Here is a 24,191-nt window from a genome sequence, read left to right as displayed (position 1 = left end):
AGTCACAGTAAAAATCGAAACTCCAACTAAATTTGTAATGTACTTGATGCAAAGATGAGAGACAGACTACAGCTAACTGATCCATACCACAGAGGCCACCACAAGTCAAGAGGATTAAGGGGGAACATTATGCTTGTGCAAATAATCATATTGCCTCAGTCCGTCTCCCTGTGTTCAGAAAGGGAAGTAGACTCAGACCTTCTCGTACAAAGCTGATTCATAGTAGAGTTATAAGATAAAGACATGCTTTGAATTGTTGTAATAGAGCATTTGGTGAAAATAAGCTTTTTGATGTATCCTAGTCTCCGGATATTTGCTCAAGGAACTCTTTGTTATAGTGTTCTCAGCCACCCACCCATGACCAGCCTACTCTCCATCAGAAGTCAAGGTATAGGGACCAGGATGTGATGCACATCTCTGCAGGACAGGAGCTGCCATCAAAAACCACTTCAGGCACTTGGGTTCTCTGCCTGCCTGGCAGCATCCTTCTCCCCAGCTTCATGGACTTCCGCCTAAACACAGATGCAGGAGGCCATGTGTGTGAGACATAGGAAGGCAACGCAGCCAATCCAGCATCATATTCCAATAAAATTAGTTCATTCTGCCAAGGCTCTCCAAGAAACGTTTTCTTTGAATATGCAATCAGTGCTGATTCTCCAAAGAGTGTCTTATAGAAGAGTTTAAAGCACATTAAGGCACTGTGCTCCAAATAATAACTCAACAGTTCTTCCACAGCAGGAGATAATCTGAAAAGGATTGCAAAGGCATAACAAATCAATCAGTTTTTACAAATACTATATTCAAGAAAAGGGATGGGTAAATGTGAAGAAGCACATCTTCCGCTCAGTGAAGTGGAGAACCTGTGTGTGTGTGTGGGAGGGGGTCCTCAAAACTTGTCATTTATTACAGACACAATTGTTACATAAATACTCTGGGTATAGCTTCAAGGATAAGAGTGTGGACTCTGAGACCCAACTTCCTGGGGATGCACCCAGTCCTTCCACCTACAAGCCTCATGACCCTAGCTAGTCACCACCCTGTGTCTCCCTGTGCCTCACCTGCACAGCATGGATTGTTCTGAGGTGGAGGTAATGGTGAGACAACACAAAATTGACACTGGTTTACAGCACCTACTCTGTGTTAGCAGTGATGACGGACCTGGTGGTGGGAGACAGCACAGCGCCAGTCAGACATTTCTTCTCTTTCTCCGCTACACGGACAGTGGCTAGGTGCATGGGATCTGGAGTCAATGCATCTTCAGATTCAGGCTCTGCTGCGTTACAGCTACGTAACTTGTAGCCTGTTACTTAAACTCTTTGAGCTTCCATTTTCTTCTCTTTTCTCCTCAGAGGAGAAAAATATCTACCCCATGAGATTCTTCTGATTTAATCAGTTAAGTAAAATAATTATCTTAAGTGCTTCACTCGGAAACTGATACATGATAAATGCTCAGTGTATGTTTACTATTATTATGTCTCCATCCTGTTGTCATAGGATTTGATATTGTCAAATTTATTTATTTTTTTAATGTTTATTTTGAGAGAGAGAGAGAGAGCATGAGCAGGGGAGAGGCAGAGTGAGAGAATCCCAGGCAGTGTCCTCACTGTCAGCACAGAGCCCAAAGCAGGGCTCGAGCTCACAAACTGTGAGATCATGACCTGAGCCAAAACCAAGAGTCAGATGCTTAACCCACGGAGCCACTCAGGCACCCCAGATGTTGTCAAATTTATTGAAGTCCAGTGCTTCCTGGGGTTTTTCTATGTAACTTTCTCCCTTCTATTGAGATTATGAATTTTCTGCACACCTTGCTAATGAGAACAGAAGCTCTCATCAAACCTGTCATTTTCTCCTTAAGTATGACGGTGAGCCTGAATTCAGCATGCACACCGTAGGCCCTTCCTCTGACATACACGCTAGGATCACACACATCTGGAAGTGTGTTAGCTGCCATGATTCTCAGGATAGAAGTTTGGGGCAGGTCTTCTTGGTAAATGCCACCTAATCCAGCGTCATGGAAGTTCCATGAACTTGAAAGACCCTAATTTTATCACTTGTCTCTTGAATCCTCCCTTGATGTGTGCCTGGCATTCAGTATGTTCTGCAAATCATGGATACTTGTTACCAGTGTACCATAACAGCCAGATCACAGTAGTAACATTCATCTGTGAGTCCCAAAAGCTGAGTTCTACTGGCTGTAAAAAATGATATACGTAACTTTCTTCAAATGTAGATTTCTAGACCCTACTCCAGAACTACCTCATCGAAGTATCTATGATGGAATCTAAAAATTTGCATTTCAATAAGTCTGCCCAGATTTGGAAGCCACTATATTAATTAATCATAACAAAACAAATACAAAATTTCATGGAAAAATTTAATAATTAGACTCAGGTCATTGCATTTGTCTTTGGTGATTAAGTCACATGTTATAAAAGATTATATGATTTAGGCTTACATATTTTTATAAACACTAGTGATAAATGACTCTACTCCATAAGTTATCAGTCTAAAATACAAATCCTGGGGTTCCTGGGTGACTCTGTTGGTTAAATGGTCCAACTTTGGCCCAGGTCATGACCTCACAATTTGTGGGTTTGAGCCCCACGTCAGGCTCTGTGCTGACAGCTCAGAGCCTGGAGCCTGCTTTGGATTTTGTGTCTCCCTCTCTCTCTGCCCCTCCCCTGCTCACGCTCTCTCTCTCTCTCTCTCTCTCTCAAAAATAAAAATAAATGTTAAAAAATTTTTTAATATTAAAAAAAATAATAAAATGAAATACAAATCCTTACTGTTGATAAAGTCTATTTGTTTTTGTTCTGGAAACAGTTTATAATGAGCCATTATTTCCCTAGAACTTTAATATTTATGAAAATATTGAGTTATTTAATCCTTCTTCAGATTAATCTGCATATGCCATGCAGAGAAGGCCTTACTCTCTCACCTGCCTTAAGAATTCTCCCCTCCTCTCCAAAGTTGCATCTATTACAAAGCTGCAGGGCTTTCAGGCTGATGCATATGGGATTCAGCAGGTCCTGGAGTCTCCTGAAGCCATACATACAATTGTGCATGTGCCCAAGTGCATTTTTATGGGAAGAAGATCCATCGCTTTCACCTGTGTTCTAAGATCTGCTGCTTTCACTGAAAGACCTATTTAATCATGATGTAGAATTAAAAGTTACTTTTGACTAGAGTGAACATGGGGAAATCTGTCTATTATTCTAGTGTTACAACATCTAGAGTTCATTGGTACAGGGATTACTAAATATTCATTACTCAGCTAAACAGACTGGACATGAAATAGATTCAGATTCATTAACAGCACTGTAAAGAACATGTTATTCCACCTAACAGTGCCCTACACTGTCAGTACAATCCATTTCTTGCTAGTTCAGCTTCCTCTCTCTCTCTCTCTCTCTCTCTCTGCCCCCCGCCCACCTCTCTTTCATTGCATGGTACTTTTCAAACCAGAACTCATAAGAGGGGAAAAAATGAGTTTACTGCAATAATTTACATATTATTTTACAGTCAAAATATACCACTTATGTGGAACCTAGCTCATTTTACTTTCCAATATACACCTGGCTTACGGCTTCTAAGTCTTTATTATAACTACTTTATCATTTGCAGGAAGTGTGTTATGAATAGTTGTTGTGTGGTGCTATACTAAGCAGATTATACTTTGCTATATTAATAAGACCGAAAATATACAATATGTATTCTACATATGGCTTCTACCATAATTGCCTGTAAATTGTATATATTGACTGACATGAACATCTGTCTGTAAAAGAAACACATTCAACTATTTGTATTAGCTAAATGTTTCTCCAAATATAGCCTTGCATTGCCACGTTTTTAGCCAAAAATATATTTTAGCAGTTCTTCATAACAAGAGCATTTAATTTATCCATATAAAGGAGAAGTGCTTTTAAATGAACAGCTTCAGAATTTAATACTTATTATAGTCATTTAACAAGTTTTTTCTCAGTGCATGATTATAAAATTTTTTTTCAATTTTTGCCAAAAAAAATAAACAATTTTATAAAGGTCGTAAGGGATTTGAGACAGTGAGGTAGACAGGATGGAATACGAGCCCTACTAATTGCCAGGGATCATACTGGCCGGTTTATGTATATCATCTTATTCCTCTTAATCTATAGATTATCAGATATTCTTGTCCCCAGTTTAAAAGTGAAAAGGTCGGCACTCAGGTTTCGATCACCGACCCATTATGTGGCAGAGATTGTAATTGGCTCCAGACCCACCTGACTCTATCCTGCACTTCCACTTTTGCTCTCTGCTCAGTGCATTTCGCTATGCAAAAAGCTTGGGAAGCCCTGCTTCGTTAAGTTACCTGGTTATTGGGTGTAGATTCAGTAGCATTCATTAATTTCTTCATTTTGTACAGTGCTTTTTTGTGTAATAGCAGATGGCAGTACTTGGAGAAATAACAAAGGTTAAATCTGAGGAAGAACAATCACTTCTCTCACAATAAGAAAATATCAGCGCCTGCTGAGAATGGTGCTTGTCAGTGAAAATGCCAGTGAGAATTAAGTTGGAGAGTAAATTCTTGACCTTTCAAAACTGAACCCATCTTTTTCACCATGAGGAATTATTCCATGCTTTTAGCTCCTGAAAGTTTCAAAAGTAAAATCCAGTCCTGCCTTTCTTTTACCCTTTTAAAGACACTATTTATGGTTGATAACCATATTGACCTAAAAGTACTTTATAAACAAACTCTAAGTGCTAAAGGAGATGAGTAAAATTGTAATGCATTTCAGGATCCCAAACAGTTCCATGAAGAGTCTTTGTTGAACTGCCCTTTTTGTTTATATTTGCCTAATCTTGGTGTGTTAAAGATCCTTTTCCCTCCAGCTCCGAGTATAATTGACAAATAAAATAGTATATAGGTGAGGGGTACAGTGTGACGATTTGTACACATACACATCGAGAAAAGTGTGCGCGATCAAGTCAACCTTGTGTGTGCGTATGGTGAGAACACATACAATCTACTTCCTCAGCAAATTTCAGGTGTATAATACAGTATTATTTACTATAGGCACATGCTGTACCTTGGATCCCCAAAACTTATCCATCTTATAAGTGAAAGTTCTCACAATTTAACCAGCATCTCCCATTTCCCTCACACCCCAGCCCCTGGCAACCACCATTCTACTCTGCTTCTATGAGTTTGACTTCTTTAGATTGTACATATAAGTAAGATCATACAGTCTACACCTGGCAAAGAGCTTTCTAGGGATCTATGTAAAGACAAATCTCTGAGGGAAAAAAAGACAAATGCGACAACATAAATATTATAAACTTCTCTACATAAAAAATAGAAGCTTAACCATAAGCAAAATTAAATGGCAAATATTAAACTGAAGAAAACATTAACAATATATGACAAAGAACTAATATGCTCATTATATAAGGTCTTCCAAATTAAAGGGGTTTAAAGGGGTGAATTGAGAAAAATATTACACAATAAGCATATGAAAAGGAAAAAATACCAATGACTAATAAATTTATTAAAAGGTTTCCAACCCCAAGTAAAACCGGCAAAAGGGCATTTTATTATTTATTTCATTTTAAAATGAAACATAATAATCTCTTGCATTGTGGTAACTGTGAAGAAGCAGGCATTCCAGTACACAATTGGGGAGATACAATTGTGCGAAATATCTGTGACACTTGGGCACACTTCAGAGCATCCATACTGTTTGCCCTGGTTGTTTTACTGCTAGAAATTAATACTGAGAAAATCATTAGCAAATGCACAAAGATATACATATAATGATATTAATTATAGCATTATTTTTAATAGCAAAAAAGGTATAAATTAGTCAATTGTCCAATTGAGGTTAATTAAATATATAAAAGAATATTATGCCATCATTTAAAAATAGTTTATGCTATTAGGAAAGAGTTAGTGGTATTTATACTATACTAATGTTTGGAATACTATATGCAATATAATTTAATGCAGGATTCTGTTTTTGTTTAAAAGAAAATACAGCTAAGCATAGAAAAAATAGTGTGTATATATGTATATTAATAATTAGTGGTATATAATATATATGAAAGTGTGAACTATTGTCTTTTCTAGAGTGTTGATATTATAGATAATTTTTATTTTTCTCTCCGTGCTTTTCTGTGTTTTTATAGTATTTTTCTCACCAATTGACATGTATTAGTTTATGTCAAAAAAATGTTGCTTTAAAAATGAAAAATAATTCTCCTCTTGTTTTGTCTGTTTCTTCCAGCTTTGTAATATGATGTATTTTTGCCTTTCTTCAAGGTTGCATTTTTACTATTCAAGTTCGCACTGAGAAGAATGGCCACTTCAGAAGCCTGGGAAATCCTGAGGGCCACCCAGATGCTGGGCGCAGCATTAGCCAGTGTGACGTTTCTCCTTGCAGTTTAATGAAATGCAGCAATGGTGGGACATGTGTGGAGAGTGCATCCACTGTCCAGTAAGTATGATGTTATTAAGAAAGAAACTTGCAGGTTATTTGCATGTTAAGTAGTATTCCACTCACACAAACTAGAAACACAGACTGATGCTCACATTTAAAATGTTTATCTTTTGGGGCAACTGAGTGGCTCAGGAGGTTAAGTGTCCAACTCTTGATTTCAGCTCAGGTCATGATCTTGTGGTTCATCGCTTCCAGCCCTGCATCAGGTTCTGCATTGACCATGTGGAGCCTACTTGGGATTCTTTCTCTCTCTCTCTCTCTGCCCCTACCCTGCTCTCATTCTCTCCTAAAATAAATCAACAAACTTTTCAAAATAATAAAACGTTTTTATGTCAACTTTATAGGTGTCTGGGCAACAAATAAAAGCAACTGGAAGAGGGTCAGAACAACATTTATGCCATCTTGTCAATTTTTTTAAACAATAAAAAGGAATAACTACATGTCATTCCAGACACCGTGGAAAGTAATCTTACATTCATCACATTGAGAGTGTTCTCAGAAATATATATTTTTTAATTTTTTTAATGTTTTTATTTATTTTTGATACAGAGAGAGACAGAGCATGAGCAGGAGAGGGGCAGAGGGAAGGGGAGACACAGAATCTGAAGCGAGCTCCAGGTTCTGAGCTGTCAGCACAGAGCCCGACGCAGGGCTTGAACTCACGGAGTATGAGATCATGACCTGAGCTGAAGTCGGATGCTAACCGACTAAGCCACCCAGGCACTCCCAGAAATATTAATCATACAAAGGTTTTCTTATTGGGATTTGCTTCCATGTTGCATATTCATATTTCATACTGAACTCCTTCAGAAAGGGTCCTCTCTAGGTGGACCCTAGCAAAGCTGTGTGGTGTTACTTCTGAACTACTTTAGTATGAAACAAAACATGGACCTGTTGAGTGGGAAGAACAAAGGAATGTTGTCTTGTAAAGAACTTCTTTCATTGAGCATCTCCTCGGTGTGCAGGTAATATATGAGGGTGCTCTGGGAATATGCCAAATAAAGAAGAAGGAAGCACTCCATTCTTCAATTTCTTCCACTCTGGCTATTCAGTTTCTTACATCCTAGCTGTTCTCTACATGTATGAGACAACTAGAAAAGTGATCTGCCCACTTTTGTCCCACAGGACATGTCAGAAGGCATGATGCACTGCACAGCTAATTCTAGCTCACTGCAAAGCAATTCAGGAAATGGGATACCAGAATATCCCCTAGGAGACAGGAGTATAGATGAGCACACAGTCTTATAAAGCCTGAGTGAATCCCTTACCTCCCCTAAGCGGTTCCCTTCCACCAACCTTCCACTGGAAAATAATCAAAAGCAAAGTGCAAAGTTCAAACAACTGCTAATTACAATGCACAGGGTTAGTGAGAAAACGCTTCTTGTTGGAAGAGAGGAGATTGTCATTACATCTTACTCTTTCTTACCCCAAACTCTCCAATGACTTCTTAGGACATGTAAAATAATACCTAAATCTTTGACCTTAACCAATAAGGCCCTATGTGGTCTGGCCCCCGCAGCCTCCTGGGCCTTCTCTCTTACTCCTCACTCACTGTGCTCAAGTCCAGTTAGCCTACTTCTGTCCTTAGAACACAGCTCATTTCTGCTTCTAGACCTGAATGCTGTGTCTTCATTCAGGGAGGCCCTTGCCAACAGTCTCCATTCGGCTACCTCCTTCTTATCACCTCCTCAGAAAGGTGCCCCCTTAGATCAACCCAAAACTATCCCTCCCTCTAATCATTCTCTATCACATCATCATATTTTACTTTCCCCATAAGATATTATTCTCTAATTTATTTATTTGTTTGCTTGTTTGTATGTTGATTATTATTTTTCCCTAAACAATGGGTCTGAGCTGTCACTCTACCATTTTATCCCTCATACCTTGAAGAGTTACCTCTCATAGAATAGGCATTCATTAATTATTTGTTCAGTTAGTGAACCAATAAGTAAAATGTTCAATGAAAAAAGTAGAAGAAATCTTTATTCCAAAAGCTTTAAGCAAAAGTGCAAATGTAAGGACAAGCAGGGTGACCCCATGATGGTCATGATAATGAAGCCAAATTGACTAAACAGAATATTTTAATTAGCTATGAAAAATGGGACAGATGGAAGGATGGGAAATATACATGATGGATAACAGATTTGATTGTCCTCAAGAATGAGATATAAACCATTCCTGGACAGGAAAAAGTCATGGTAAAGACAGTCCTCTTGATACCCCTTTGCAGCATGGATGTATTGGGCAATCACTAGGAGACAGTTTTGGAAAATCTAAGCATATTATGAGGGGCCTGGTTCTAAGAAGTAACCATAGAGGTGTCTGGGTGGCTCAGTCGATTAAGCATCTGACTCTTGGTTTTGGCTCAGGTCATGATCTCATGATTCGTGAGTTCAAGCCCTGTATTGGGCTCTGTGCTACTTAGGATTCTCTCTCACTCCCTCTCTGCCCCTCCCTTGCTTGCACATGCTCTCTTTCTCTTGCTCCCTCTCTCTCAAAATAAATAAATGAACTTAGACAAGAAAAAAAGAAAAGAAAAGAAAAGAAAAAAGAAAAAAGAAGGGGAGGGAAGGATGGGAGAGGAGAGGAGAGGTGAGGAGAGGAGAGGAGAGGAGAGGAGAGGAGAGGAGAGGAGAGGGAAGGAGAGGGAAGGGAAGCCATAAAGGGGTGCCTGGGTGGCTCAGTAGTTTAAGTGTCCGACTTCAGCTCAGGCCCTGATCTCACAGCTAGGCTCATGAGTTCAAGCCCCACCCCCACCAGGCTCTCTGCAGTCATTGCAGAGCCTGCTTTGGATCCCCTGTCTCTCTCTCTCTGACCCTCCCCCACTAGCGTGCGCATTCTCTCTCTCTCTCTCGCTCTCTCTCTCAAAAATAAACATTAAAAAAAATAGAGGGGTAGCCATAAAAAAGGAAAGAATTAGTTTGAAGATATTGCAGAGATATATTCATGGTACATTATGACCTATTGCTTATGATTGTGAGTGCAGGGAGGGTCAATGGGGAGTCAAATCTAAATTATCAAATCCAAAACAAGTATGAAAAGGCTTGATGTGTTCTGGGATGTCCAAGACACCTGATGTGCTAAACAATAAGCTAAAAGCAAAAGCCCATGGAAGTACGAAGGACAAAATCTGCGGGTTGGGACACCACCCTCACAGAGTAATATACTTTGAATTAGCTCAACCATTATGATTTTATTGTTACTTCTTTACAATTTCTAATGAAACCTTTAGGCTTGCTTTACAACTTATGCATTCTAATTTGCTCTACAACCAAGTTTAATTATTCAAAAGAACAAATTTACCTCACTTTATGTAAAGAAATGTCATTCTTCAGGTAACCTACTAAGTGTTTTTGTTATCTTTTAATGTGATAATAAATAAACTGATAGTAATAAAGAATGTGATAATAAAGAATGTAAGACAGTAAGAAAGCATGGGAAATTGAAGGCCCAAGTAGGAAATTCACTCTAATTCCTCACTATTCCATGTAGAGCAAAGGGCTTAACTGTTGCCATTTAAAAGCCACAGGTGTTGGGGCACCTGGGTGGCTCAGTCAGTTGAGCATCTGTCTGACTCTTGATTTCAGTTCAGGTCATGGTCTCAGGGTTCATGAGATCTAGCCCTGCATTGGGCTCTGTGCTGAAGGTGCCTAGCCTGCTTGGGATTCTTTGTCTCCCTTTCTCTATGTCCCTCCCCCACTATCTCCCTCTCTCAAATAAACTTTTTAAAAAATCTAAATAAATAATAAATAAATAAATGCCACACGTTTTAATTAGAAAATATAGTGTCAAGTGTAGACAGACACCTAGAATTATTTGCAGATTATTTTGACTAATATACAGAATTTTCTTGAATTGTGATAGTAAAAGTAATACCATACAATCGCACAGCAGTTTTTGGCTAACAGAGCATTTTTTGCACACATTATTTTCATTGCTCCTAATCACACCTCCCCAGGTCAAGGCAGACATTCTAGTCCCAATTTAATGGATGGGAAACAAAGCCCCAGAGACTGTGAGTGAATTAAAAGGATAAAACCAGCACCTTAAAAGTAGAACAGCAGGACCCAAAACCAAACTTCCTAGTCTCTGGGTCAAAATTCTCTCCAGAATCTAAATAATAAGAAATGAATTTAAAAGCAACTAATAATACAGGTAAGGTAACAAAAGTATTAAGTATCTCTTTATCTGCTGGATGTAATCTGTTCATTTATTTTTGATTTTTTTTAATCAAGTGTCTTCAGTGGACACTTCATATGTTCTCCAAATTGGGAAGTACCTTGCCTCGTAATAACAAAGACCCTGGGAGGTTCATAACCTCCTGTGTGGGTGGAAAGCGGGACCTTATAATTTCACGTGAGAGCTTTGACTTGAATAACAAATGGACTTGCTTCATGCTGACACATTTGTTTATAGGATTCTGAAAGCTTTCTTATCAAAATTGAGACCAATGTTTGGGATTTTCTTATGGAGATAACAACGAAATGTTTACCGTATTAACTACGTGTAAAGCACCGCCGTAGAGTCAGAAGTAGCTCTTGTGAGTACTATATAATAACATTAAAAGGACAGCTCCCTGAATTTGAAAGAGGTAAATTTTATGGTCTGTAAATTATTCCTCAATAAAGCTATTTAAAAATATTAAGGTTCCCACTCATGGACTTTCAGCTCTAGTGGCAGCATTTTGCAGAGAATTTTATTCTTTTTGATAAGTTTTGTAATTCTGCTCTAATATCAGTAACAAGAATCCCCTGTTTAAAAGAAGATGTTTTCTTTGTAATATATGCTTTTCCATGGTGTTTAAGAAGTTTTCCTCTATCTCAGGCTTTTAACTTTACCTGGCTCTACACTTCTGTTTTTTTCCTGAAGCAGAGTACTATTAAATTGAATTTCTGGGTACCGTTCTAGGCAGATCAAAGCTAACGTTCAGTCTTTTTCTTCAAAATAACTAACACGCAAGATAAAACGTTTTTTAAATGCTCAAGAGGCAGGCCCCAACCCAGAAGCATAAATTTCATGGTGTTTGGAATAAATTTTAAAAGAAAAAATCTCAAAGCTGGTCAGAGCACCTTAACAATGCACAGCTGAATGGTACAAGTTTTTTTCAAAAAGAACTCAAAATGCTTCCTTTGGTTCCATGCATCACAGCCGGGAGTAGGAGGCGCCATTGGTACATACGGGGAGGTCTTGAGCCAAGGAAGGTGGGAGGGGGGGCCTGATATGGCTGGGACCGTGCTGGGGATTCTGTAAACCCCTAAACGCCTGCTTCTCTGCTCCATGCACGTCAGCATCCACAGATCCAGCTTTGTCCTAATGCAGTTTCTCCGATGAGGGTATAATAAGGCAGAGTTCATGTAAGGCCTTTATGCTCTTGGGATGAGCTCTGATGCAACAGAGAACCAGTGAGCTGTTTCTATTGTTAGCAGCCAAGGATTTAAAAAAAAAAAAAAATTTGTTTAGTTGTAACTTATCTATGTACATGTGTTTTGTACAACATGTTTTTAAGCTGATTTTACTTCATTTAATTTGCACTTTGCTTGACCTTTGTTAAAAACAAGACAACAGGCCCAAAATGGAGTTGCTTATGCTATACCCCACATCACCAAACCCAGACCTGACTTAATTATGGTTAGGCTTTCCCAGAAATGGGATCTTAAACCAGTCACTCAGGAATTGCCTGATCAGCGCCAGTTAGACAATCTGCCTGATAGACCCTTGCCATCCCCTAGAGGGAAGTGACTTTGCAATAAACAGTCTGCTTTTTGGCCATCCTGCTTTCCTTATTCCCACCCCTTCTGCCTGTAAAAGTCTTTCATTTGGTACAGCTCCTGGAGCTCCTCTCTATCTGGTGTATTATAGGCTGCCCAGTTCAAATCAAGTGTTCCTCAGATAAACTCAAAATTCTTTTTTTTTAATTTTTTTAATGTTTATTTATTCTTGAGAGATAGAGAAGACAGCATCCGTAGCAGGCTCCAGGCTCTGAGCTGTCGGCACAGAGCTCAATGGAAGGTTCCAACTCAAGAACTGTGAGATCATGACCTGAGCCGAAGTTGGATGCTTAACCTACTGAGCCACCCACGCGCCCCTAAACTCAAAATTCTTAATATGCCTCCGTTTCTTTTAACACCTGAAAGTCATCTTTTGGTGATGACTGAGAAGAATGTGAAGTGTGTTCCTTTAAGAAAAACACAGTTGTAGGAAAAGCAAAACTTACAAAAACAAGCTAAATATGAATATGAGCAGCAGTAAGTACAATTGGAGTTTGGAGAATGTGGATGTAAGAGGTGAAATGCACCCAAGATTTATACTAAGCTCATAAATGAGGCCTATTTACAACATAAATCTATCGCTGAGCACCAGACCTCACTGATCCTACGTTTCCTGATTCTTTTTTGGCTCACAGATGTCTGAGAATAAGGTGAGATCTAAAAATCCTTTCCTCAGAAAAACAAACATACTAAGGACACACAAATCTGCATAAAATTTTGGAGGTTTCCATATTCCATAGAGCCCAGTCGTACATGCTCCAGGGCCCCACAAACTCTCCAAATTAAGAATTCTTTGCCCATTTCATCCTCTTCTTTGATTTCCAATGGCAGTGCTTCGTGCAGTCTAACCAGTGATCCTCTGCCGGACGGTACGACCAATCGTTGGCCAACTAGTACCCTGCTCCCTAAACTCTCCTCATTGTAGAGCTTGCCAAAAATTATGCTCATGTCTCTTTCCTGCTCAACATGTTCCTTAGGCTTTCATCTGTTGTTCAAGGTGTATCATGGCCTGCTGTCACCCTTTCTGCTCCTGCTTTTCTCCCTGCTCATTATTCCGGAGAATTGTATGATTCTCTCTGGCCCCTCAACTAACACTCCCTCCCCAAGCAACCAGCGGGTGTAACCTGCCAGGTAGCTCACTACCTTGTATGTGGTTTTCTTCCTTTCCCTGTGACTTTGTTTTTCTCTCACTCTTGCTTGCCAGGCAGAATACCCCTTCCTTTCCTTGGAATTGCTTTTATTTTATTATTATTATTTGAGAGAGAGAGAGAGTACAAGCGGGGGAGAGGGGTGGAGAGGGGAGAGTACAAGTGGAGAGAGAGAGAAATAGAGAGAGAGAGAGAATCATAAGCAGGCTCCATACTCAGCACAGAGCCCGACAGGGAGCTAGAATCCAGGACTCTGGGATTATGACCTGAGCAGAAATCAAGAGTCAAATACTCAACCAACTGAATCATCCGGGTGTCCCTCCTTTGAATTGCTTTTAGACTCTGTTTTCTAGAGACTACAAGTATTGGCCTTAACTTCTTACCTATAAGATGAAGGAAAAGTTCAAAAAAATTGTCTAATCTAATGTTTATTTATTTTTGAGAGAGAGAGCAAGCGTGAGTGGAGGAGGGGCAGAGAGAGAGGGAGACACAGAATCTGAAGCAGGCTCCAGACTCCGAGCTGTCAGCACAGAGCCTGACACGGGGCTCAAACCCATGAACCATGAGATCATGACATGAGCTGAAGTCGGACAGTTAACCAACTGAGCCACCCAGGTGCCCCCAAAATTGTCTAATCTAACAGTGAGGCTGTAGAAAAACAGACACTGTCGTTTACCAGAGCAAACTCTATTTGTTCAAGCACAAGACGTTTATCACTAGGTATCTGATTGGTAAAGCTAGAGAACATTCATACAATGGAGGACACAGCTATAGAAATCTTTATATATTGCTGTGTTTCTGTGAAGTGATCCTCAGGATATATTAAGTGAAAAACAGTAAGATAAAGAAGTATGTAAGAAAAGGGAATGATAGATATAGATAAATAGATACAAATACATACATACAGGTATACATAATACACATATACACCTGCTCATATTTTTCTGAGTAAAAAAAAAAACAGAGGAAGATTACAGAAAAAAAAAATTATAAACGGTTACCTGTAGCATGAGGAAGAGAACAAGGAGAAGTAACGGGGATGAAAGCCGGACTTAGAAAAATATAGTTTGCTTCATAGTTTTTATTTGGAGCTAAGTAAATGTTTCACCTGGAAAAATAAAAAAAGAAAAGGAGTAATTCTTAAGCATTGAAAGAAAATAAAGAAATAAATGAATCTAACTGTATTTCAAGTTGGTGGCATAACCTAGGAGAGATTTAATTCAATTAATTTTAAAACAGACCATAAAGTGGGTTATATCTTAGTGGTGGCATTAGTATTATTTTGTAACTACAAATGAAAATAGCTAGGTAACTTGATGGATGGATGAATGAACAGATGGATCTAAACCAAATGAGTAATTATGTTAATATTTCTCATTAGGAACCAAGATATTCAGCATAAGATAAAAGAGATACAGACATAAAATCAAAGAAGTAAAAATCTTCTCATTTTTTATTTGAACTAGAAATAACATATGAATTCATGACTTAATTTTTCTCTTTCTAAAGTTCTTACTCCCTAGCTGTGTCCACCAAAGAAATCTAGAAACAACATAACTCAGTAGCAATGAAAACTCTAGTACCAAAAGTGTTAGCTCCAAATGCTGTTTTTCACAAAAAATAAACCCAAACTTCAAAGAACTAAAAAACATAAAAATAAATGTATAATTGTACATTCAACTCTGGGGTAGGAAATGTATGATATGATCCTGGATGTCTTTTTGTACCTGAGAGCAGGAGAGTGGTCAAAGACTACTACGGTCCTTTTAAAAGAAGACAGAAGCCAACTTAAAGAGACTCCCACTGGCCAAAGATGGGACAGTTTCAGAATCCTAGAGAATAATGGATTTAAACATACCGATATATAAAATACACATAGTTGTGAGGATACTCCATACATACATTCTACCAAGGGATTAAAAAGAAAAATAAACTTGGCACCTATGGAGATTGCTAGTGTACCACTCATTATTCTGAAATTCGACAAAGGGGAAAGATAGATAGGTTCAACCTTCCTTTTCTGTAAAAGTCTATTTTTGAGTATAGTAGCCGCCCTCCAGGTGGCCCTCCTTCTGAACACATCCTTCTGCAGTCCCCTCCCACACTGAATAGGGCTGACTTGTATAAATAATAAGTAATTCTGGAAATGACAGCTTGTGACTTCAAAGTTAGATAAAGAGTCATTGGCACTTCTGCCTTCCTTAAATTGTGAAATTTAAGGATTAAATGATTCTGCCCGCTGAACAGTTGTAATAACGGCCAGATTCTATTTTATATAGTCCCCCTGGCAGTTGTGTAGAGAACAAATTTGCAGTTGGCAAGCCTGAAAACAGAGCAGCCTATTATGAGTCCATAATAATGATAATAATAATAAGAAGAAGAAGAAGAAGAAGAAGAATAAATGGCTATTATTGTCTTAAGCCTATAAGGTCTGGGATAGTTTATTATGCAACAATAGAAAACTAATACTAAATAATATTAACTGGCCAGATAATTGATGAGAAGTAGTTCTTACCAAACTGAGCTAATTTAAGTGCAGGATGAATAATAGAAATTAGAAATATCACCATTTTGTAACCACCCCAGAAATAATGGCTGTTTGAATCATTTAGTGAAATCTTGACAGAAAACTACAATAGTTGGATCAAGCTAATCCACTTAACTAATGCCACTTGAACCAACTGGCCTGTCACAATTAAATGTAGAGCAAACAGTATATGCCTCCTGATACGATGTCATTGCAACTACACAATACCATCTCTAAAGTATTAAAAAACCTGAACATTAAATTCTGCTGGACAAATAACAAAAATCATATGGATGGAAAGAAATGCAGAGGGAGAATTTTTATCTAGGTAACAAGCCTTAAGATACATTCTATGCAGATGCATTTGTGGGACTTGCTTGGATCCTGATGAACTGTCAAAAAAAAAAAAAAAAGAAACAGCAAAGAAATTTTTTTGAGACAAACATAATTAACTGAACATGAAAATTAGATGATCATAAGGAATTAATGTTATTTTTGTTGGGTATGATACTAGTATTTGGTTGTGTTTTTTCTTAAGTTTCTTATCTATTAGTGATATATACTGAAGTATTTACAGCTAAATGGGATTTGCTTCAAAACATTTTGGCCAGGACACCTGGGCAGCTCAGTGGGTTAAGTGTCTGACTCTTGATTTCAGCTCAGGTCATGATCTCATGGTCTTGAGATCAAGCCCCAAGTCCGGCTCCATGCTGAGTGTGGAGCCTGCTTGGGATTCTCTCTCTCCCTCTCTCTCTGCCCCTCCCCAACTCATGTATGCTCTCTCTCACTCGCTCTCTCTCAAAATAAATAAACATTAAAAAAAATTTTGGGCCAAAAAAAGAAAAATAGTAGACAAAGAAGCAAATGAAACTAAAGAGCCAAAAACTGATCACTTGAAGCTAAGCGAGAAGGATGTTGATTAATACTTTTTTCCTACTTTTGTATATGCTTGAATTAAAAAACAATAGTACATATAATATATACTTTGTCTAATTTGTAAAATTCATAAAGTATAAAATAAGAATATACTCTTGATTCCACCAGTTACAGATAACTACTTTTAAAAGGTGGAGATATTTTTTTTTAATATGAAATTTATTGTCAAATTGGTTTCCATACAACATCCAGTGCTCATCCCAACAGGTGCCCTCCTCAATACCCATCACCCACTTTCCCCTCCCTCCCACCCCCCATCAACCTTCAGTTTATTCTCAGTTTTTAAGAGTCTCTTATGGTTTACCTCCCCCTCCCCAACTTTTTTTTCCCCCTTCCCCTCCCACATGGTCTTCTGTTAAGTTTCTCAGGATCCACATAAGAGTGAAAACATTTGGTAACTGTCTTTCTCTGTATGACTTATTTCACTTAGCATCACACTCTCCAGTTCCATCCACGTTGCTACAAAAGGCCACATTTCATTCTTTCTCATTGCCAAGTAGTATTCCATTGTATACATAAACCACAACTTCTTCATCCATCCATCAGTTGATGACATTTAGGCTCTTTCCATAATTTGGCTATTGTTGAGAGTGCTCTTATAAACATTGGGGTACAATGCCCCTATGCATCAGCACTCCTGTATCCCTTGGGTAAATTCCTAGCAGTGCTATTGCTGGGTCATAGGGTAGATCTGTTGTTAATTTTTTGAGGAACCTCCACACCATTTTCCAGAGTGGCTGCACCAGTTTGCATTCTAAAAGGTGGGGATATTTTATTCCAGTCTTTCTCTGCCTTCAGTTCTTAGCTACCAAAACTACACAAATCCACTCTTTGATGCCACCTATGGAAAACATACTTGAAGGATGTAAATTCTAAAAGAAGTTCATACTTTCTGTTCCTTTATCATTTAAGTAGCAAGAAAATAACAGAAGAAAGAATTCAGTGTAGATTTTAGCAAGCTTCCCAATTACTGTGCTTTAAGAGAAATATATTTTCTCTCCTGGTTTTTGTGTAACTCAGATGTCAGTTGCTTTCTACCAGAGCCTTGAGATATACATAAACTGTGAAAGCCCAAAGATCTTTCCAAGATTAATGCAGATTCCAGGATGATTGCGTATGTCTCACTTCCACCCATGCAGAGTCTACTCTGTACAATGTATGCCTAAAAGTGACAGCTTATTTGATTTCTACTAAATTAACAAAACCATTCACACTTTGAGATAGATCAGACTGTTTATACTTGTGCAGAGAAAGGGGATACATGCAATGATTGAAGGGAAATGTTTCTATTATAGTCACCTAAACAACTTCCAACTTATGTTTTGGTCATCCCATCACTGCAGAAAAAATATATGGCCACTCCACAATACTTACTCTTCGTCTTCTTGTCATTGCTTCCTTTTGCTCTAACTGATTCCCTAGGTTAGAACAAACCGAATTTCCCTTCTGGCCCCAGGCAGAGCAGTCTCCCCATCCTCCTGTGGTAGTCCAGCCTCATGCGTCCATGACGGCAGCTATGATTCACCATCCACTCCAAGCTCATGTAAATAGTTTCCCAAAGACAGTTCTCTCACTAAGAGGAATTGAGTCCAACTGCTAACATAAAATAATGTTTAGGTCCTTACACTTGGACAACAGAAACATTAGAACTGAGGCTCACAGAAAACGACCAGTACTTTTACTAGTGTGTAGAGGTACTTTCATCTCATCCTTCTACACTCTGTGAGAGGTCATCAAAGAGTTTGTTGAGTGATCTCACCAGCAAAGAAAGGAAAGCCAAAGGGGCGCCTGGGTGGCTCAGTCAGTTAAAGCGTCAACTTCAGCTCAGGTCATGATCTCACAGTTCGTGGGTTCGAGCCCCACATCAGGCTCTGTGCTGACAGCTCAGAGCCTAGAGCCTGCTTTGGATTCTGTGTCTCCCTGTCTCTCTGCCCCTCTCCCGCTTGTGCGCTGTCTCTCAAAAATAAATAAATGTTAAGAAAAGCTTTTAAAAAGAAAGGAAAGCCATGGGGAAACTCAGCAGGTGGAGTGCTTATAACGACCCTTCCTTATAAGCATGTTTGGTCTTAACATGCCATTACATTCCACTGTACAGTAAGGTCTGTTTGTTTTAGTGCTTATTTGCATATTTTTCAAAGCCTCAAATTTTGTGCATGTCATTTGACATCCAGTAAATTTTGGCAGGTAAAGTGATATCCATCATATCACACTTACCTTATTCTCCCAGCTTATTACTGAAATGGAAGTAAGTCATAAAGAAAAGCAAACTGACACGAATGAAACCATTGAGCACAACAGATGGCCTAAGGAGGAGATTCAGGTATGTTTCTCTTTCCCTTCAAATTGCAGAGAAATACTTTGTGTATACAGAAGTGGAGTCCTTTAGTCTATGTGACCATCTATTGCTAAATAACGTGCATTAATCCCACTTTTCATATGAGTTTATTATCACATTACATAGATTTCATTCTAGGTACTATGTCTGTGATTTTGCTCATGCACATAAAACCCACAAATCTGTAACCATAATTTTCTTACATACCCAGCTCAAGCTAAATTTGCTCCAAGAACTTTTTCTTTTTTTTTAAGATTTTATTTCTAGTAATCTGTACATCCAGTGTGGGGCTCAAACTCACAACCCCAAGATCAAGAGTCACATGCTTCACCAGCTGAGCCAGCCAGGCGCCACCCCCCTCCAAGAACTTTTCCTTTCTGTTCTCCTCTCATAATGTTGTTTCTAATAATTTGCCCTCATTAGCCTTAATATAGAAAAAAGAATCTCTCTTATGCAAAGCAGTGAGAGTCTATGTGATAAACTGAAAAAGTAGGTTAAGCAGCGGTTATATTTCTCTAAGTCTCTGTTTTTCAAGTGCACACTGAAAACTAGTAATTGCATTTACCTCGTAGGGTTAGTTATGGGTGTTAAGTAAGTTCCTACCTATGAAGTACTTAAAATGGTTCCTGGAACTACAGTGAGGCCCTAATAACCTTTGGATAGTATATTTTACATATCATCTATATTTCATACAAATAATTTGTTATAAATAAAATATAATAAAGGAGGCAAAACTGTGTTTTCTGCTGTGTATTCTGTGTGTACCCTGGTAATGATGTGGAGTGGGACATCATACTAGTCCTTTGGTGAATATTTAGTAAGAAAGTGAATGATGTTTAAGTGATAGTCAAACAAAGAATACTAAATCTTCCATTATCTCATTTCCAGTTTAACTTTTATATGTCGGTGTTCACCTTAAACTTCAGAAGTCTCAGAATTGCCTAATTACAAGAAAATGAAATTCTCCATGTTGACTATCTATTGTAACAAGAAAAAATTAATCCATAGGTGTTTCTAAGCTATGACATTGGCATTAAAGCCCAGTTCATCTGCAATTTAGAAATTTAAATCAGTTTCATCCTAAATGCACAGATGTAAAGTAATTAACTGTATTAGTAAAATACTCCAGTACTCAACTCTTGATTGCCACCATGACCAGCTGTTACTCATATTTCCAAAGTGCCTAACACTTTCTTCTGTGTTATCATTCCTCCATGTTTAGAGACAAAGGAACCCACAAACTGTTCTTTAGGTATTAACAACTGAGGATAGCTAACATTTTTGGAATGGACTTAGGATAAGAAAACAGTTCTATGTATAATATCAATGATTCTTCAGTATCTTTTGAATATTCTTAGCTATCATATAGTAAATGCTTCAGCCATTTGCTGTTCTACTTAATTCACAAATCTGTCCTATGTCCTCACATCTCATCAAGTTCAAGAGCCATGTCACTAGATACTTAAAGGGAAAAAGCCTTTTTATCACCTGCTGTCACTTCCAACTCCGGAGAGCTAAAAGAAGATTTTTATATTTTGCTGTTAAACTACATTCTCCAGATGTCTCTATTCCCAATAATGGCACCATATTCTTTCAGTCATTTTCTTTTGAAACCCCAAAGATTTCCATAGTTTGAGAGACATAGAACAGCACTTAAATGTATGGACTTCCTCACCCATTACTAGCCATTCAATTTGCTTAACTTCTCTGTTCCTCAAGTTCCTCCTCTGCAAAATGAGGAGGATAATAGTATCCTCCTAATAGGGTCACAAGGAGGATTAATTGAATTAATACATTTAAAGTGCTAATACGAGGGGCGCCTGGGTGGCTCAGTTGGTTAAGCGTCCGACTCTGGCTCCAGTCATGATCTCAAAGTTTGTGAGTTCGAGCCCCACATTAGGCTCTGTGATGACAGCTCAGATCCTGGAGCCTGCATTGAGTTCTATGTCTCCCTCTCTCTCTGCCCCTCCCCCACTCATGCTCGCTCGTGCTCTCTCTCTCTCTCTCTTTCCCAAAAATAAACATTTAAAAAAATTTTTTTTACATTATTAAAGTGCCAAGAAGAGTGCCTGGCATACGGCAGGCCCCAAAAAATGTTTGCCATTACTATTATCTTTCATTGTTTTTTTTAATTTTATTTTGTTTTGTTTAAATCTTTTTTTTTTTTTTTTTTTTTGAGAGAGAGAGATAGTGAATGGGGAGGGGCAGAGAGAGATGGGGAGAGAGAGAGAATCCCAAGCAGGCTCCACACTGTCAGCACAGAGTCGATGTGGGGCTCAGACTCCTGAACCATGAGATCATGACCTGAGTAGAAACCAAGAATCGGACGCTTAACTGACTGAGCCACCCAGGTGACTCTATCTTTCATCTTTCAAGCCAACATTTATCAGATGTTTGTCATATCTGCTTCCACCTCTCCATCCTCAAAGCCATTTCCCTGTCCAGGTCTCTTTGCATCCATCCACTTCTTTGTTCCCCAGCCATGACTTATTGATTTATTCCTCAGACACTCGATGAAAATTACTATATGCCAGGAACTGGCTTAGGCCCTGGGATGATAACAGAGCAAAACAGAGCTGATCTCTGCCCCCATGCGATTAATTATCTAGTGCAGGGGTCACAAACTATGGCCTATGGGCCAAATCTGATCCATCACCTGGTTATCCCAATAAAGTTTTATTGGGATACAGCCATGTCCATTCTTTTGTGGATTGTCTGTGGCTATTTTCAACAGTTGGCAGAGTTGAGATGTTGCAACAGAGTCTATATGGCCACAAAGCAAACTATACTGCCAAAGTTTGCCAACCCCCATTCTAGGGGCAAAAATATAGTAAGATCCCACTAAGGTTAAACTTACATCACTAGAGAGGTGGTTGTTACACGAGGGGGTCATCCTATACATACCAAATTAATATTCCTAAAATATGCCTCATCAGTCATGTCCTTCCCCATGTCTGTCACTTAAAAGTTGAACTATCTCAGCCTGTTATTCAAAGCCCTTGAATTCTAACCCTTTTCCAGCCTAAGCTTCTACTGCCTGTCCTTCTCCATACACTCATTCTTGTAGACAAATCTTACCTCAGAAGCTTCCCTGAACTCACTAAAATTGCTTAAGTGTCCTTCCCATGGGTTCCCATAGTACTCATTTTAGCACCTGTCACATTGTATTTAAATTGTCTGCTCACTAATCTGATCCTCCCAGAAAGAGCAAGTAAGTCCTTGTGGCCAAGAATGGGGCCTTCTGTGCTGTGGAATGCTCAGTACTAAGCACTATGGCAGACACTTAGCTTGTAAAAATAATAGTAACAAATATTCTTTAAATGAATGAATATCTACCTCTCTTTGGTGTTGCTCTCCTTTTTCCACTCTATGGACACCCCATCTCACACACATACCTGTCCAAAATCTACTTTTCCTCAAGGAAAAGTAGTAAATATGTGGTTAAAAGAAAAAATTATAATGAATTAACTTCAAGGCTTAAAAAAATATTGTCATCCAAAGTAGAGAATAATGAATAAAAATTTGAGACTTTTTATTATCTACCTTTCACAGTGTGCTAAAGAAGCCAAAAAAAGGAACGAGAAGAAAAATCTGATCTTGCACAAAATCATTATGATGGAAATATTCTTAAGATACAATGTAAGAAAGGGGCACCTGGGTGGCTCGGTTTGTTAAGCGTCTCACTCTTGATTTCAGCTTAGGTCATGATCTCACAGTTCGTGAATTCGAGCCCCACATCAAGCTCTGCACTGACAGCACAGAGCCTGCTTGGGATTCTCTGTCTCCCTATCTCTCTCTCTCTCTCTCAAAAATAAATAAATACAAATTTTTTGAAATATATATATAATGTAAGAAAATAGTATATGGTACTTGAATGTAATTTTTTTAATCTTTAAACATATACCTAATTGCTTCAGACCTAACAATTCTGAGAGGAAGCGTATGAGCATTTATTTTAGTTAAGATTTATTTTTCAAATAAGTTTATAACATCTGTATTATATTATGCTTGATATTATTTAAGCTATATTTAATATAAAAATATTTTACCATTGTCATGTGTGTCTATAAGGCAATGAGATCAATTTTGTTTAGCTCTTTTTTTACATTGATAAAAATGACCCACTAGATGGCGCAGTCATCATAAAAAAGTAATGATATTAGAGTTTTGGTTTTGTGTGTGTGTGTGTGTGTGTGTGTTTTTAGAGTTTTCTTTTTATATAAAAATTCTTACAGCTTTGTTTCTTTTATGAAATTGGTAATACAATATATTTTGGGCTTGGGTTTTTTTGTTTTAGAATCTATTAAATAGGAAATCTGTCAATTTGAACAGGAGGAGAAAAGGAAATTTATTTTTAAAAATAACATTTATAGGAAAACAGCCAAAAGAGCATATAGTGCATATCATGCCTATCTATGTCAGGAAGCAGGTGAAAAGGCAGTTTGTGCCAGAACGGCTCTACACATACTCTAAACTCCCTAATTCTAAACTTCATTATATAAAACACCACTTGAAACATGTATTGGAACCGTCCAGTCATTTCAAACCTGAAGGTGAATAGGTGCATTTAGACGGTTGCAAATGGATGGTGCCCGCGCGCATAAGGCATCCAAGCTCAGGCCACCAACCGTCAGGGGTTGAGGGGGAGCATCCCCATAAAGGTGGCAGGAGAGGACTGTGAGCCAGAAGACGTCTATTTTTGTAGAAAAGTCTTTCCATATTTTATGCTCTTGGAGCTCTTCAAACAGTAACTAAAAATCTTTATGATCATTATGTAAATTTGTAGCAGATTAATCCTATATTTTGTTTTCCTCCATTTTGGAGAACCTTATGCAACTTCTCAAACTTTTTTTTTTTTTTTTTTTTGGCACAAATGTTAACTTAGATACAATAATCGTGCATGTTTTCTTTCATCAGGACTCAGCTAAATACCCTACTTAATGAAATGGCAATATCGTCAGAAGTTTTTGTGTGCTCAGTTTTTTGTTATTTTATGCATGT

General features: G+C 38.2%; 1 protein-coding gene across 2 annotated transcripts in view; it reads left to right on the top strand.

The window, feature by feature from the left end:
* Positions 1 to 24,191, top strand: part of LOC132667946 (protein eyes shut homolog) — a 577,410-nt gene that overhangs the window by 508,077 nt on the left and 45,142 nt on the right. For both annotated transcript variants that reach the window (XM_060617196.3, XM_078447046.2), the window contains one exon: positions 6,299 to 6,473. In XM_060617196.3, coding sequence (XP_060473179.3) covers positions 6,299 to 6,473 — 175 coding nt within the window. The remainder of the gene's footprint in view (positions 1 to 6,298; positions 6,474 to 24,191) is intronic.

Source organism: Panthera onca, chromosome B2, assembly GCF_046562875.1.
Source record: "Panthera onca isolate mPanOnc1 chromosome B2, mPanOnc1 haplotype 2, whole genome shotgun sequence".
NCBI classification, from domain to species: domain Eukaryota; kingdom Metazoa; phylum Chordata; class Mammalia; order Carnivora; family Felidae; genus Panthera; species Panthera onca.
The sequence above is the reverse complement of the archived record's forward strand: the minus strand, read 5'-3'. Positions and strand labels throughout refer to the sequence as shown.